Source organism: Erpetoichthys calabaricus (assembly GCF_900747795.2).
Source record: "Erpetoichthys calabaricus chromosome 1 unlocalized genomic scaffold, fErpCal1.3 SUPER_1_unloc_1, whole genome shotgun sequence".
In the NCBI taxonomy this organism is placed as follows: domain Eukaryota; kingdom Metazoa; phylum Chordata; class Cladistia; order Polypteriformes; family Polypteridae; genus Erpetoichthys; species Erpetoichthys calabaricus.
The window spans coordinates 477790-494885 of NW_026261574.1; the positions used below are offsets into that span (position 1 = coordinate 477790).

Here is a 17096-nt window from a genome sequence, read left to right on the forward strand (position 1 = left end):
TTAAAATCCATTAGCAACAAAAAAGCCCCTGACCCAGGTGGTTTGAAGACAGAAGTATATTTTGCATTTCGGCCACAAGTGTCCAGTTTGCTGTTTCAGGTCAGGGGTCATGTGGGTCTCTGGGATTTTTCAGTGACCTGCATGTTTTATTCATTTAAGTTTTACTCTGTTCTCATTGTATATTAAAATGTTTTTGCTTTACTTTTCTCTGCCAGTTTTTAAAATCAAATTAAAAAATATTATGGAGTCAGTGGCTTTGGACTAATTGTTTACAAATATCAAGACACATTCTGTTTAATAAGTTAATTTCACACATTTGACATGACACTCTCCAGTGTAATGATAGGTCATGATGATTATTACTTTCTACCTGCAATAATTAACAGTATCTAATGTTATAATATTTTAAGAATATGATGACAAAATGATGATGCCATTCTGTAATGTAGTAAAAAAAAAATCAACAATAGTCTTGTTGTTTGCGCCGGTCACATGTGATGTATTTATTTTACTATTTTCACTTCCTGGTTCCTATAATTGTGCTCATGTGCAGAGTCGTTGAAATATAAATGACAAAAATGAACAAGTTGAGTCTCTAATCACTTGCAACTTAAGTCTTATGAATGCTTAACAAAGTTTGTTCATAAATTAAACGAATATGTATTTATTATAAGATGTCAGTTTTAAAGTGGTGGGTTAAAAACTTTATTCTTTAAATTTTATACAGGAATCAATCTTCACTGCCATTCTGAATGTGGTAAACAGTTTTCAATAAAATGTAGTCTTCAAAGCAACCAAAGACTTCACACAGGAGAGAAGCCATATTGCTGCCTTGAATGTGATAAACAATTCTTTCATACTAGTCATCTTCAGAGACACATTAAAACTTGCAAAGCAGAGAAGCCGTATTGCTGTTCTGAATGTGGTAAAATGTTTAAACAGAGAAGCAATCTTCAGGGCCACCAAAGAATCCACACAGGGGAGAAACCATATTGCTGTTCTGAATGTGGTAAACAGTTTGCAGATGGAAGCAGTTTTCAGCGCCACAAAATAATTCACACAGGACAGAAGCCGTATGACTGTTCTGAATGTGGTAAACAGTTTTCACAGAGAAGCCATCTTCAGAGCCACCAAAGAATTCACACAGGGGAGAAGCCTTGTGACTGTTCAGAATGTGGTAAACAGTTTTCACAGAGAAGCAATCTTCAGAGCCACCAAAGAATTCACACAGGGGAGAAGCTGTATTGCTGTTCTGAATGTGGCAAAAAGTTTACACTGAGAAGCAATCTTCAGTGCCACCAAAGAATCCACACAGGGGAGAAGCCGTATGACTGTTCTGAATGTGGTAAACAATTTTCACAGAGAAGCCAGCTTCAGAGCCACCAAAGAATCCACACAGGGGAGAAGCCGTATTACTGTTCTGAATGTGGTAAACAATTTTCACAGAGAAGCCATCTTCAGAGCCACCAAAGAATTCACACAGGGGAGAAGCCATACTGTTGTTTTGAATGTGGAAAAAAGTTTTCAGAAAGAAGCAATCTTCAGAAACATCAAAGAATTCACACAGGAGGGGAAAAAAATGACACAAAACTCCCCCACCTTGCCCACAGATGAACACAGTACAATATGCTAAGCAGCAGAAGAAAGAATTCATAAAGTTTGATGAAAACAAAAAAGATCAAATTGGGGAAACTACAAGTAAAGTGGTAATTACACTGCCCACGTCCAGCAGCCTCATGTGGAAACAGAACTCGCACACGCATTGCTTATGAGGAGCGAACAGAGACCAAAACGTACACCTCATCATAGGTGCGTAAAACCTTGGCTTGCACACAAAGTGGTTCAGGTCATAAATAGAAAAACAAAAAAAACATAATTGTCGCTTCTGCCACAATAGAAAAAAATTGAAAAAAGTAATCCAGAATTGTTGCTTCTAGCAAAGAGAACTGGAAACAGTCACACATCTCATTGCTGGGTGTGAGGTACTGATTGTGCTGTTGTGCAGTGTATAATCATCAGCAAAGTGTCCAGGCTCCTTCACTGGAAACTCTGCAAGAAGTACAATTTACCAGCACCTGAAAGACACTGAGACCACAACTCAGAACGCACAATGGACAATGAGGAGGTACAGGTCAGCTGTGGCACAGCAATACTGACTGACTGAAAAATAGAGGCCAGAAAACCAGACTAAAAAATCCTGGATAATAGAGGTATCAGTCCCTAGTTATAACTCAGTCCTAAGAATGGAGAGGCTAAAAGGTAACAAAATACTAAAAAGTGCCAAATGAAATATGGGACCAAAAAAAATGTAAACTGTTCTTGTTCTAGGATCAACAGGACTGATAAAGAAAAACTTTCAGGCCCATGTTGACAAATCACAATACCTCCTTCGGACCTGTGAGGAAGACATATTTAGAATTAAGGTAAATTCAGTCTTTCCAAATAATAAAGTATGGTGCTAATAAAACTATAAGCAACATGTCACTTATGTATTAATAAATAAGGATGTATTAAGCTAACTGAACAAATGTAACCTAATACAGAGGCTAAGCTGTAAGAGAGTATTCTTGTAAGACTAAACTAACTTTTAAGGTAGCTTTTGATATTGTATAATCAATTATTATGTGTGATGATCATTATGTGTGCAATGTAAGCTCTAATAAGAATGTGCTGTGCATTAACTGACAGTATAACATTAATCCTTTTATAAGCTGAAGTAAGATTCTTAAATTGTAACGGCCACATAGCTGTTGAAGTGTTGTAACCTTGATGGTGCAGAAGAATAGGGAAGTATGTTTTCTTAAGTGCTGTCTCTGTAAGTCTTTTGCAAAACTAGCCATAAACACTACCATGTACTTCTGCACGTAATGATTTAATGTGTCATTTAAAGCTACTTGCAAACTCTACGTGACCTCAGATTGAACTGCCATACTTTCTCTTCTTGTTTAGTAAACAGACTGGTATAAAACTGAGCTAACTCCCTTCTTTGGACAGGCTGTCTGATCTGACCTGGCAGTAGCAAATTGAGCAGGCAGGTGGAGGCAGCCTCTCTGCTCACCAAGAATAAAGAAATTGATTTTTATTTTATACTGGTGTCCGTTCCTTGTCGTTCCCGACTTTCAGCGTCCACACCTGCAAAAAGAAGCCTTAGTAGTTAAAATGCAGGTTCTACATTGAGTCCTTGTGGGAAACTTAAGAGAGTGAGAAGTTAAGCAGTACAATGAGACTGTCCTCACTAAAGAGTGAAGTTCACTCCTGTTTTGATTGTAAGCACACCAAGACAATTTGGAAGAATTAAACCGAGAGAAGCCATATGGGTGTTCTGAATGTGGAAAACAGTTTTCATCAAGAAACAACCTTTTGGATACAACAGCAACATTTATTTATATAGCACATTTTCTTACAAACAATGTTGCTCAAACTGCTTTACAAGTTGAAATAAAATGGAATATAAAACAAGATTAGGCAATAATACTATACATATGTAACAAAGCAAAAGGTAATGTCAAATGGCTAGCAGGACAGAAAAAATGCAACAGTTCCAGTTAGGCTGAAGAAAAATAATCTGCAGGGGATCCAATGCAAAAATATTTAAACACCGCCCGGCCCACACTGGGCATTCTACCTAAATCAGTCCTCGTGGTTTACATGTTTCACATGAAGATTTTGATGATGATTATGGCCATGTGGAGATCTGGGACACCCGCCATTCAATCCACAAATACGAGGCAGTGTGGTATGTTGATCAGGAGGTGATGGAGCTCATCGTCACCACAGAAGAAATGGAGAAGACAGCAGAGAATAGTACAGATTAGTATGGAACTGCAGAACCCAAAGGAAAATGATAACCCAGTGTCCATATAGACTAACAGGGATAGAACTAAAATATAGCTATGAAAAGCCATTTTAAAATAATTTGTTTTTATCATTGTTTTTAATGTTCTGAAGTATTAGCCTGGTGAATTTCTATTGGTAAAGTATTTTAAATTTTAGGTGTGTAAGAGCAAAAGGCCACCTCACTAATTCTTTTCAGATTGGATCTTGACATTATAAGTAGACCTTCATTTGAAGATCTGAGGTTATGACTGGGAGTGTATGGGGACAGTGTGACGATGCGGGTTCTGCTCCATGCTCCCATCTGCTGTTCGGGAGCCCTTGAACCCTACACCATCGATAGTTATAACTGAGATGAGCGAAGCTGTGAGGCAACAATATCAAAGGGGATGGTGGAAAAGTGCAAAGTGATTTTATTTACAAAACAATCAACAACAAAGTGTTCAAATAAAATAAAGTGCAGTGCCTTATCAACAAGAGTCATTAAATAAATAAATAAATAATCCATCATAAAATGAAAGTGTCACATGGAGGTTTAAAAATCAATAGAAACAAAAACAATCCTTTAAAACCGAAGTTAAAATGTTGCTGGAAGCAGTCCTTTAAAACAATGACGACAAGCCCAGTGCTTCTTTTACACTAGTGTCTCACCTGCTTCTCCCGTTTGGGCCCTGCAGCAGGCGAGACGCTCTCTCTGCAGCTGACCTTCTTTCAGGCACACGGGCCTGGAGGCCCCCCGATCCTGGCTTCGGTCGCACTCTCATCGCAGGCCCGTTGATGACCAGGACGCTCACACCAAGGACTTCACCACTAAGCCTCCTGACTCCTGCTGCCGTCCTGGCCTTACGCAGCCAGTCGCCCTTCACTGGTCACTCCCGGTACTCGATCACTCAGCGGGAGCGACCACTACTACAACTCCCGCACTGTCTGTCTCTCTCTCCTACTCCATGCTCTCCAGCAACCTCCATCTTTCTTTCCTTCCGTTCTACCCATTTTTTGTTGTTCCTAACCGACTCGGGCTTCTCTTTATAACAGACGTGGAAGCTGTGGCAATCAACAGTACGGAGCGGACCGTCTCTCACCTGTGCACTTAGGTGAGAAACGTCCGCAGCACGAATACACCTGGGAACCACTTCAGCCACACTACCACATCCCCTCACTACACCGTGAGCGTGGTGATTATTTATTTAAAAGTGGCTTTTGCTAAGGGAGCTGTGGACCCACAACACCACAGACAGACATTCTAAAATGTAGGACTGGGTGAGATTATTTAAGGCTGTGTAAACCATTACAGTCCATCTCCTACTTACAAACAGGTTCCATTCTGAGAGGCTGTAAGTCCATTTTGTTCATAAGTCCAGTAGTTGTTGGTATGTGTGGTGTTCTAGTTTAAAAGCTACTGAAAATAAATATTTTACATGTCCAATTCAAGAGCTGCTGAATGTGCTTTGAGCAGCTTACAGGTATTGTACATGAATTAAAAATGTATAATAACAAAAATAAAATCTTCCCACCCCTGCTGCCACCACTCAGCGGACATGTGAGTTATCCTTAAGTGCTAATTTTGGACTGTCAGACCACTTTGTTCATATATATTGTGGTGGACGGCTGGCAGCTCATCCCGGCCAGGACCCCCTTGTGATGGAAGGATGGAGGAAGGCAGTTTTTCTCAGTCAGTGCCTCCCCCAAACAGTAGATGTCAGCTTCCCTTGGATCTGGTGGGGCTGCGAATTCTCACAGGGCATCCTGGATCTTGGAGTTCGACAATACACCCCTGCTGCTGGGTGCCGCTAGGAGACACTATAGGGAGACTGAGGAGTTTATTATTTATATATCCCGGCAGTACTACAAAGTCACGGGGACGAAAGCACAAAAGTACTTCAGGGCTGAAGAAAAATATAATTCTCCACTTGACCTGGAAGTGCCGACGAGTCATAGGGATGGAAGGAAAGAAGCATTTCTGTGTTGAGCACAATATAAAGGACTGATGGAGACCCAGCAGACGAGATGGAATTGGGAGGGAGTGTGATGGAGTTTGCTGGGAGGTGGAGGAGAGTATTGTGTTTATTTATTGTGATGTTTAATGTGTCTGGGGTGCTTTGAATTCAATTACTTCTTAGTGCTTTTAACTTGTGTCCAGTGTGGTTGTCTGTTGGGATAAAGGTTGGCAATAGTGCTACCAAGCGGCCACTCAGTAACAATATGAAAATTCACATCTCAAAAGTTCACAAGTAGGGGACTATCTGTACCCGTGTTTTAAAGTCAATTCTAAATTGTGCTGTGGATTTGCTGCGATGTTTGTGTTCGTTGTCCTGTTGCATCACCCAACCTCTTCTGAGCTTAAGTTGACGGACAGACACCCTCACATTATCCTGGAGAATTTGTTGATAAACTTGTGAATTAATTTTCCCCTCCATGATGGCAAGCAGTCCAGGCCCTGATGCAGCAAAGCAGGCTCAAATCCTGATGTTCCCTCCACCATACTTGTTTTGGTGTTGATATGCTGTGCCCTTTTTACACCAAATGAAGTTCTGCTTGTTCCTCCCAAATAGTTCAATTTTGGTTTCATCACTCCACAAGACATTTTCCCAGTACCGTTGTGGAGTGTCCAAGTGCTCGTTCAGCAATGTTCATTTTTGATAGCAGTGGCTTCCTTCTTGGTGTCCTGCCATGGACTCCTTTCTTGTTCAATGTTTTCCGTATAGTTGACTCATGAACAGAGATGTCAGCCAGTTCTAATGGCTTCTTCAAGTCCTTTGCTGTCTCTCTAGGGTTCTTCTTTACCTCATTGCTGACTTTGTGTTTTGCTCTTGGGGTCATCTTGTACGGTGGCTCTGAGGGGCAAAACACAAAAACAAATTCAACAACAAACCAAATGAAAGAACAAAATAAAAAAACACAATGAAATGAATTAATATATGAAAACATGAAGTTAACAATAAAAACTGAGGGCATAAACTTAGCAAATAGTGAGAGCGTGAAATTAACAAAAAGAAAGAGGCGTGAAATGAACAATAACGACAGCATGAAATCAACAAAAACGGAAGTGAACTTCACAACGGAAACAGCATTTTGAAAACGGAAATGTCCACACCGGAAATGAGATTTTCAGAACGAAATCTGTGCATGCTTAGTTGGAAGAGAAATCTGTGCAACGGACTAATCTTCAACTGATCACATTTAAAGGTGAAATACAGAATATGCTGTATTTTTAAATGTATATATTATACTGTATACATGCAGTGTGGCGACTGCAAGGGTCTGTAAACGTTTATCTCCTGAGCATTCAACGTGTTAAGTGCGGGAAAGTCCGCTTCAGTGAAGGGCGTTCGTGGTTGGTTGTAATAACTGCCCAGATTTCATACAAAACGATGAACATAATACTGGTTGTTCTTGTTAAATATATGCCCTTCACAACTACAGTTTTTGTGACTTCCTGGTAATTAAAAAATGAAAACGTTTCTTTGGGAAACTGACCAAAAAGTTTAATTTCTTCACAAACTTTTAAAATAAAAATGTCAAACTTGAACTAGATAACTGCGGCTACTCCCTGTCGTGTCGGCTTCTTCTTACTCCTCGCAAAGTGTTATTAATAGGATATTTTCTTACAAAGTTTCGAGTGCAAAAACGCGCATGGATTTCTTTCTCTTTATTTGGTTGTGGGTCCCATTTTGTGGGTCGAGTGTGCAAACACGGGGGGTATGGACGATGCGGTAGGTGGCTTTGGGTCCCCTATGAGGTCAGAGCACGAAGTGTCCGTTGTCATCCATCAGCTGAAACAGAGAAGTCCTGCTATTGGGTTTACCATTCATTTTACTGTTTTGTTACAAATGCTTTACTTCTTCCTGTAACAAACATTCTCATTCTCCAAAGGCAGACAATGTTTTGTCCCTACTGTGGCAGTCAGCTGGGCACAGGCGCGGCGCCCGCATTTTGTTCCACCTGTGGGCGATCACTTGCCTTTCTGCCGTCAGGTGACCAATCGTCCGCGGCGCTGGGAGGACCACCAACAGGTAACATGTCTCTTGCGTTTAAGTATATGTATTTTTTTCGCTACAGTACTTTGTGCGTGCTAAAGCGAATAACCCTTTTGAAAATGTTTAGGACGTCCGCATCCTGAAAATTCTTCAACACTGACGGAGTTTTTTCATTTCAAAGAAATAAAAAACAAAGAAAGATCCGTTAATTTTACCACTAAAAGAAAGTCTCAGAAGGATGCAGTAAGTTGTGTACAGGTACGTCTGAATATTTTAAATATTACACGCATGAAATATATTTTTTAAAAATCTGTTCAATTACCATTTAAAGGCACCGTTATTTACGTGCGTCTTACTCATGTATTTTTTATGAAACATATGAATGAATGTATAAATGAACATAAATGTGTTTTTTTAATTCTGATTGTAATTTCGCAGTTCTAATCCAGTTTATGCAAAACTACTTTCTTTTTATTTATTTTATCATGTTGTTTCATTATTTCTTTTTTCTGTACGTAGATTAATGTAGGAATTATGAGGGAGTGTGGAGGAATGTTAAAAAAAGAAAGAGGCAGGACATTACCACTTCGAATTTCTTCAAGAAGTTCCAAAAATGAACTTTTGCATGTCGCTGAGACCAAACTCTGCACATTCAACAATGATTTACCACCAGGCCCATATGTGCGTTTGTATGCTGATGGCAGTCTTGTTAATAAAATACCAGGATCTGCAAATAATTTTATACTGCAAGACTACAAAAATGAAACTGGCAAACAATTTAACAGAATAACATTCTTCATCTGCCCAGAGGCTGAATACAATAAATTAGGTAGGTTCAGAATCAATTAATATTTAAGTATTTGTGTATATTTAATTACAAATCACAGTTAATTTTTAAAAGTTAATTGTTCTGTAAATAGTAGTAAAAATAACTTATACAGTTTGATGGGTTGATCAATTCCTACTTATGCAAACCTTGTAACAACCTGTTTAAAAATGTAAAAAATTTGCAAGTATGTTTATTACTTAAATGACTATCAAAAAGAAAATATAGTGGTTTTTAGTGATTTATTTGAAAATATATGCATGATGAATTTGAGCATCTTGTACATTATTATTGAGTATATATACTCAACTGTTTAGGATACAATTCTGCATTTTTAGTTGGTGGTTAACTTTTAATTATTTAACTAATATTTTTGCAGAAAATGACAGTAGTGATCCTGAAGAAGTGACTATTCATCCAAAACATAAAATAGAAGAGGAGTTTCTCAATGATACCGTGGTACACAATTAATTAATTAATAGGTTTATTCATTTATAATCACCACAGCTAAACCTTTCATAGTGAAATGTAGTGTAAGTAGCACTTAAAGTAAAACAGTTGTCATAATGTTTCACCCAAATGTTCTGTATAAACCGCTAACTAGCAAGTGTATTGTGTAGAAACTCAGTTGCTGTTTTTTTTTGTAATTCACTTTTATCTTCCAGCTTTTTGTCCCAGGAAAAAAATGAAAATCTAACCGCAAGGAGTAAAGATGTGGTAAATCTGGAATATTTATTCATGTTTATCTTGTGTTTACAGTTTAATATTTTTTTCTTATCTTTGATTACTTTATACTAATACTTTGATATACTTTACTGATACATATACTATCTACCTTACTGCTTCATGGTGACACTAATAATATATTTTTGCAGCAATCTTGTTGTAATAAAGAGGAATTTAATAACCTTTTGCACTAAAGATAAAAAAAGGTTGGAATTTAATTGTGTCTGTCCACACCAGGATTAGAGGGGATGGACTAGATTGGGATTAGATTGTATTTCATTCATTGCTGGCTAGAGATCTGGGGCCTCATGTATAACGCCGTGCGTAGAACTCACACTATAACATGGCGTAAGCACAAAAGCAGGATTGTGCGTACGCACAGAAAAATCCAGATGCAGGAATCTGTACTTACGCATACTTTCACGTTCTTCCGCTACATAAATCCCGATCAGCGTGAAAAGTAACGCACGTGCACGCGCCTTCTGTCCCGCCCCAACTCCTCCCAGAATTACGCCTCTTTCAATATGCAAATCAATATAAACAGCCTTCTGTGAAAAGACAATGGGAAAAGCACAGGGGAAAATATAAGAATTTCAGCGAATACCAAGTGGAGGCAAAGGAAAAACGTACTATTTGTTGGTTTAAACAGTGGTATAATCAACAAAAGAAAGTTGATCGAGTGACAGAGTGTCGGAAAAACTCGAAAGATCAAATTCACAAAGTCGCACAGTGCCCGAAATAAAAAAGAAATCACATATCAAAGTCGCCGTGAAAAGGCAACTCGTAGTCCACCGTCTGAGTGTCATATAAAAGCTTATTAGGGTACAGAGAAAAAAAGGCACACAGTGGGGAAAAAAGCACGAAATGTCAACTTTAATCTCGAAATTTCCACTTTAATCACGTAGTTTATTTTGCCATTAAAGTAGAACATCATAAACTTCATCTTAAAATCGTTTATTTTACTAGTTTCTCAAGTAGCATGTTAAATGCTTTGTTCTGTATTTGATCTTCTATGTGCTCTATGTGTGTGAATCACTACATGCTTCTGTTCTTTCTCTTTCTCCCGACAGGACACAGAATCCATTACATTCAAGATATTACAGCTCTCTAAATAATTAAAATACTGAGATTTATACGTGATATCATTTTCATGATGATAGGAATGAAAGCATGTTATTAAACATGGAAACACGGTGGCGCAGTGATTGTTCATATCTCACACAAGAGGCTTGCTGCGCCATGTGCGACCTTCGATGAAATAATTTATTACAGAAGTACTGTCTCTTTCAAACGTACTAACCTCCAATTCCTGGCCATACTTTTCTTTCTCCAATCGCCACACAATCAGCTCTGTAATAGACGTTAAGCCATTTGTAAGCTTAGAACGCCGATTCTTCAAAACTTTTAAGGAACATTGAAATATCTTTGTAGTACATGTTTAATTATTCTATCCGTCTATCCTTCCAGTGTCGCGTCAGCACCAGCAAGAATACAGCGCAAGGCAGGAGCTATCCATGAACTAGCTAGCGCTGCGGCACCGTGTCCTCACATGTTTAATTATTAACAATACAGATTATTTAAATGAAGTTAAACTTTTATCTGTATACTATAAGCAACATATTTTGCTGCATTTCATCTTAAAAATGATATCGTCGTCATACGCGCTTTATAAAGTAGCGCAGGTTGTGCAATATTATAACTGTAGTGCAAGTTTACAGTGAGGTGATTGTACTTATAAGTACAAACAGTTCTACAAGGAGCACTTGATGGACTGATTGAGTGCGTTTATAGTTCTTGGGATGAAACTGTTTCTGAAATGCGAGGTCCATACAGGAAAGGCTTTGACGCTTTTTGCCGTGGTTGAGGTAGTGTGTACTTGAAACTGTATACTGATAATTCTCTTTCCGATCATCTGCTGCTCTGATTCCAAACTCAGATACAGTGATATAAATACTCTGAGTGGTGCAGTGAGAGTAATATGGAAAAAGATGATCCGCAGTGGCAACCCTTAACGGGAACAGCAAAAAGAACAAGATGCAGTGAGCGTAACAACGCTAAAGCAGTTCTGGTATTTGGAATACTATGGCTATTCCCTGAACCATTATATTGCAGCAGGTTAATTACAATCAGATGCATTACACTAATAAACAATATGCAGTTAATTTCAGTGTATTTATAAAGCCGCGTCAGGAATGTGGAGCTAAGAAAGAAAGGATGAGCACACAGGAACAGTAGTTTGACCATTCTGTGGACCATTATATTGTTACAGGTTAATTACAATCAGATGCATTATATTTATGAACGATATGCAGTTAATTTCAGTGTATTTGATAAAGCCGCCGCCGTGGATGTGGATCTAAGAAAGGGTAACCACACAGGAACAGTAGCACTGCTTTGACGCTGGGTGCCGCCAGTCTGCAAAACCGAGCGGAGAAATTGCGTACGCCAAGGTATGAGTTACCGTGGAAATGTGCGTGGCTTTACGCCAAGTTTAGGTTTTATACATCGCGATTTGAGCGCGGAAACGTTCGTATGCAATATTTCTGTGCGTACGCACCGTTTATACATGAGGCCCCTGGTGTTCAAATAAAAGAAGAGTCTTTGTGATTAATTTGGATAATCTTTGAGAAAGGCCTGGAGTTTTCAAGAAAGATGGTTTTCATCCTGACTAGAGAGGATCTTTTAATTTATCTCAAAATATGACAGCAAAACTACCTGGCTGACTGATCAGAGTTCAACCCAGGACACAGCCTTCTTATCATCACAGACAGTTGTCTATCCCACTTGTAACTATTCTGTAGCTGTTGCCTAAAATTCCTGCTATGGAGAATTTTTAAATTAGCTACTCTAGCAAAATCTAAATGAATTAATACTCAGATTATAAACAGCATAATTAGACCAAAAGTTATAAAGACATTCTCCGCTAGGAGTAACTGCATTAGTAACAATTTCAGTTAATACAAAAAAATATAACAGTAGTTTAAAACCATGTTTGCAGTTTAAAATGCTGGTTGCTACAAATTCTCACTGACTGAATAGTTGTTTTCATCTCCTCTGTTGTTAACTGGCCATAGTTCAAGAATTAATCAAGGAACAGATAGTGCTGAGCTCTGTTTATGTTAATAAGTTCCAAACCACTTTTGTGTTTTTATGTACTCATTTTATTATTAGAAAAATTGTAATTGCATTTTACCTGAAAACTTGACACAGAGCTCAGTGTCTGCACTTAGTTAAAAGTGTTGTACACAAATGAGAATTTAGTTCAATTCAAATACAGTATAAGTAAATTACTGTAACTCTGTGCCTGCTGTGTTTGTTACTTTAAACTGTTTGATTTTCAGTTTCTGTTTTAATAGATGTCTTTGATTAATCCTGTATCAAACGAAAAGCAAAATATGGCAAGCACATCATCAAAGGACGTTTCCACAAGCTGCACTAGTGTTAGTACGGGTGCACATTGCTACAGGTATTATCAAAAATGCTACCTATATAATTTCCATTGAATATGTTGCTGAACAAAGTGTTTTATAGTATCTCAGTTGTTATCAATTTTCCATGTATTAATAGACACAAATTAAAACTTTTTTTTTCTTTGCATTATTTAGCATGAATACCACTTAAAGTACATTTGCAAACCAAGCAATTCACAATTAGTAATGTCTTTAATGCATGCCTTAGGACACAAATCATCTTCAAATGTAACATTCAAATAAGAGGATATTCTTACAAATGTAATATATATGTAAATAATCATGTATTCATATTGATTCTAGATGAGAACAGGCCATTCAGCTCAACAAAGCTCGCAAAGTCCTATCCACTTAACTCTTCTAAAAACACATCAAGTCGAGTTTTGAAAGTCTCTATAAAGTCCAACTGTTTAGCACACTACTTGGTCACTTATTTCAAGTGTCTGTGATTCTCTTTGTAAAGAAAAACTTCCTAATGTTTGTGTGAAATTTATCCTTAACAAGTTTCCAAGTGTGTCCCCGTGTTCTTGATGAACTCATTTTAAAGTCACCGTCTCGATCCACTGGACTAATTCCCTTCATCATTTTAAACACTTCAGTCAGGTCTCCTCTTCATCTTCTTTTGTTTAAACTGTAAAGGCTCAGCTCTTTTAATCTTTCCTCATAACTCACCCCCTGTAGCCCTGAATCAGCCAAGTCGCTCTTCTCTGGACTTTTTCTAGTGCTGCTATGTCCTTTTTTGAATTTTATTAGTTAATGTAATAGTGTCATTAGCCAGATTGTTACTTATGGGCAAAGTAATAACAAATGTAATTTATTTAAAATTTCTTACAATATAAAAATACAATAAGATAGGAAGAACAACATAGTAAACAGATTTCATGGGGGGGGAGGGTCCTGCTTGTCTATAGGCAAAACTTTGAAATTCATCACTTTTTACTATTGATCCTTATAGCTCAATATGTAATCACTTTCTTATTTTTTCCAAGAACATATACAGAGGTTTATGTTCCAATTCTAGTTGAAAGTACACTAGTAGCTCATCAGAAGATGAATTTGCTCACAATGTTGATTGGTAAGTTTCTGTGGTAACACTTTCTCTTCCAGTCTGAATAAATGTAGGTAATATGGTAATTATTGTTATTTAATAATGATTTAATATATGTTTTATTTATATCATGTGTTCTTTAGAACAACTCATGGTTATCTTTTGAATTAATGTGTGTTTTATGTCAGCAATGAGTAAAATCTTGTTATACAGGTGCTGGTCATAAAATTAGAATATCATGACAAAGTTGATTTATTTCAGTAATTCCATTCAAAAAGTGAAACTTGTATATTAGATTCATTCATTACACACAGACTGATGTTTAATCAAATGTTTATTTCTTTAAATGTTGATGATTATAACTGACAACTAATGAAAGTCCCAAATTCAGTATCTCGGAAAATTAGAATATCAATTAAGACCAATGCAAAAAAAGGATTTTTAGAAATGTTGGCCAATTGAAAGGTATGAACATGACAAGTATGAGCATGTACAGCACTCAATATTTAGTTGGGGCTCCTTTGGCCTGGATTACTGCAGCAATGCGGCGTGGCATGGAGTCGATCAGTCTGTGGCGCTGCTCAGGTGTTAGGAGAGCCCATGTTGCTCTGATAGTGGCCTTCAGCTCTTCTGAATTGTTGGGTCTGGCGTACTGCATCTTCCTCTTCACAATACCCCATAGATTTTCTATGGGGTTAAGGTCAGGCGAGTTTGCTGGCCAACCAAGAACCGGGACACCATGGTCCTTAAACCAGGTGCTGGTAGCATTGGCACTGTGTGCAGATGCCAGGTTCTGTTGGAAAATGAAATCTGCATCTCCATAAAATTCGTCAGCAGCAGGAAGCATGAAGTGCTCTAAAACTTCCTGGTAGACGGCTGCGTTGACCTTGGACCTCAGAAAACACAATGGACCAACACCAGCAGATGACATGGCACCCCAAACCATCACTGACTGTGGAAACTTTACACTGGACCTCACGCAACGTGGATTCTGTGCCTCTCCTCTCTTCCTCCAGACTCTGGGACCTTGATTTCCAAAGGAAATGCAAAATTTATTTTCATCAGAAAGCAGCAGTCCAGTCCTTTTTGTCTTTAGCCCAGGCGAGACGCTTCTGGCGCTGTCTCTTGTTCAAGAGTGGCTTGACACAAGGAATGCGACAGCTGAAGCCCATGTCTTGCATACGTCTGTGTGTGGCGGTTCTTGAAGCACTGACTCCAGCTGCAGTCCACTCTTTGTGAATCTCTCCCACATTTTTGAATGGGTTTTGTTTCAGAATCCTCTCCAGGGTGCGGTTATCCCTATTGCTTGTACACTTTTTTCTACCACATTTTGTCCTTCCCTTCGCCTCTCTATTAATGTGCTTGGACACAGAGCTCTGTGAACAGCCAGCCTCTTTAGCAATGACCTTTTGTGTCTTGCCCTCCTTGTGCGAGGTGTCAATGGTCGTCTTTTGTACAACTGTCAAGTCAGCAGTCTTCCCCATGATTGTGTAGCCTACAGAACTCGACTGAGAGACCATTTAAAGGCTTTTGCAGGTGTTTTGAGTTAATTAGCTGATTAGAGTGTGGCACCAGGTGTCTTCAATATTGAACCTTTTCACAATATTCTATTTTTCCGAGATACTGAATTTGGGACTTTCATTAGTTGTCAGTTATAATCATCAACATTAAAAGAAATAAACATTTGATTAAACATCAGTCTGTGTGCAATGAATGAATCTAATATACAAGTTTCACTTTTTGAATGGAATTACTGAAATAAATCAACTTTGTCATGATATTCTAATTTTATGACCAGCACCTGTATACCCTACAGATAGTGTGACTATTGCTTTTTTGACATAATTGTTCCTCAGTAGTTGACTTATACTGGTCATTTGTAAAAAGTAAATTTTCTTTCTCCTGTTTTTATTTTTACATACAGTTTTAATGACAAAATAGTTAGTGTGGAAGACATCCTGGAAAATTTAGCCACGCAGATTAAGTCTGAAAAAGTCTCACAGTTCAATATAAACAGAGCTGACATTTGGGATGGAGCTCTACGTGGTTTTAAGCGTTCGTCCTTTGATCCAGCACACACCATTTTAGTGAAATTCAGTGATAATATTGGCTACATGGAGAGTGGCATTGACACAGAAGGACCCAAACGAGGATTTTTAGAACTCCTAATGCAACATCTTAAAAACAGAACACTATTTGAAGGAAGGGAAACTGAAAAATACTTGACCTGTGACAGTGCTGGTGAGTATTATGAGCTGTCACATTCTGTAGTGGACTGACATCTTGTACGTGTATGATTTCTTGTCATTTGCGCAGTGTAGCCATTATATAATGTGCATTAACTATGGCTGAAATAAGTTAATTTCAGCAATGGATAGTTGAATGGATGTGGTGACTGGTTTGGCAGTTTGTTTTTGTTTTAGCATTTGTTGATGATGAATATTTCATCATTGGGCGAATGATCGCTGTCTCCATGGTTCATGGTGGTCCTGGGCCACAGTTCATTTCGAAAAACTTGTTCCACTATATTTTATGTGAAGGTATCTTTTCCCCTGATACAACAGATGTTTGTGATCCAGAAATACAGATGATGCTACAAAAGGTATGACATGACTTTATATGCATTTAAGTTTTAAAGACTTAAATGCACAGTAATGCAGTAATATTACACAGTAATGCTTTTTCCACAGAATGTTTTAGTGTTTTTTGAAAATGGTATACTTCATTAATTAGGATTGTTTGTGAGAAAACTAAACAGATATTTATTTTACTGTGCTAACATTGTTTGTTTTGTTCTGTCAGTGTCTATACATGTTTCATGCAAATATATAAGTACATATTATTTGTAATGTATTTTGATTTTAATACAATAAATCAAAGTGTTATGTAATACATGAGACCCTTTTTAATTTGAAATGCTCCGTGTATATGTAACTGATGTGTTCCATTAGGCTACCATACTTAGATGTGCGTCTCCTTGACCGCAAGGTAGTTAATGCTGTGGGGTAATCCATGGAATAAATAGGATCTCCTTTGCATCCCTGTCGTCATCAGTGTAATTGAAGATAGATATTGTAACAGTATTGTACTGTTTTAAATGTATCAGAACCATGGACATATCAAATATTTGATGTCCTTTGGTAGTGGCTATTACTAAATTACTTTTATAATGCCTCCAGCTTCTACAAAGTATTTAGATTTAAAAAAAAAACATT

At 37.8% G+C, this 17096-nt stretch overlaps 2 protein-coding genes across 2 annotated transcripts in view; both read left to right on the forward strand.

Annotated features, from left to right (window-relative positions):
* LOC127526324 (zinc finger protein 345-like) overlaps positions 1-2287 on the forward strand; it is a 112322-nt gene extending 110035 nt beyond the window's left edge. Inside the window, exon 6 of the mRNA XM_051921607.1 lies at positions 958-2287. Within this exon, the coding sequence (XP_051777567.1) occupies positions 958-1614 (657 nt within the window). The 3' untranslated portion in view covers positions 1615-2287. The remainder of the gene's footprint in view (positions 1-957) is intronic.
* The window catches only part of LOC127526325 (zinc finger protein 239-like), a 350159-nt gene that overhangs the window by 85548 nt on the left and 247515 nt on the right, over positions 1-17096 (forward strand). The gene's annotated exons all lie outside the window — the stretch shown is intronic.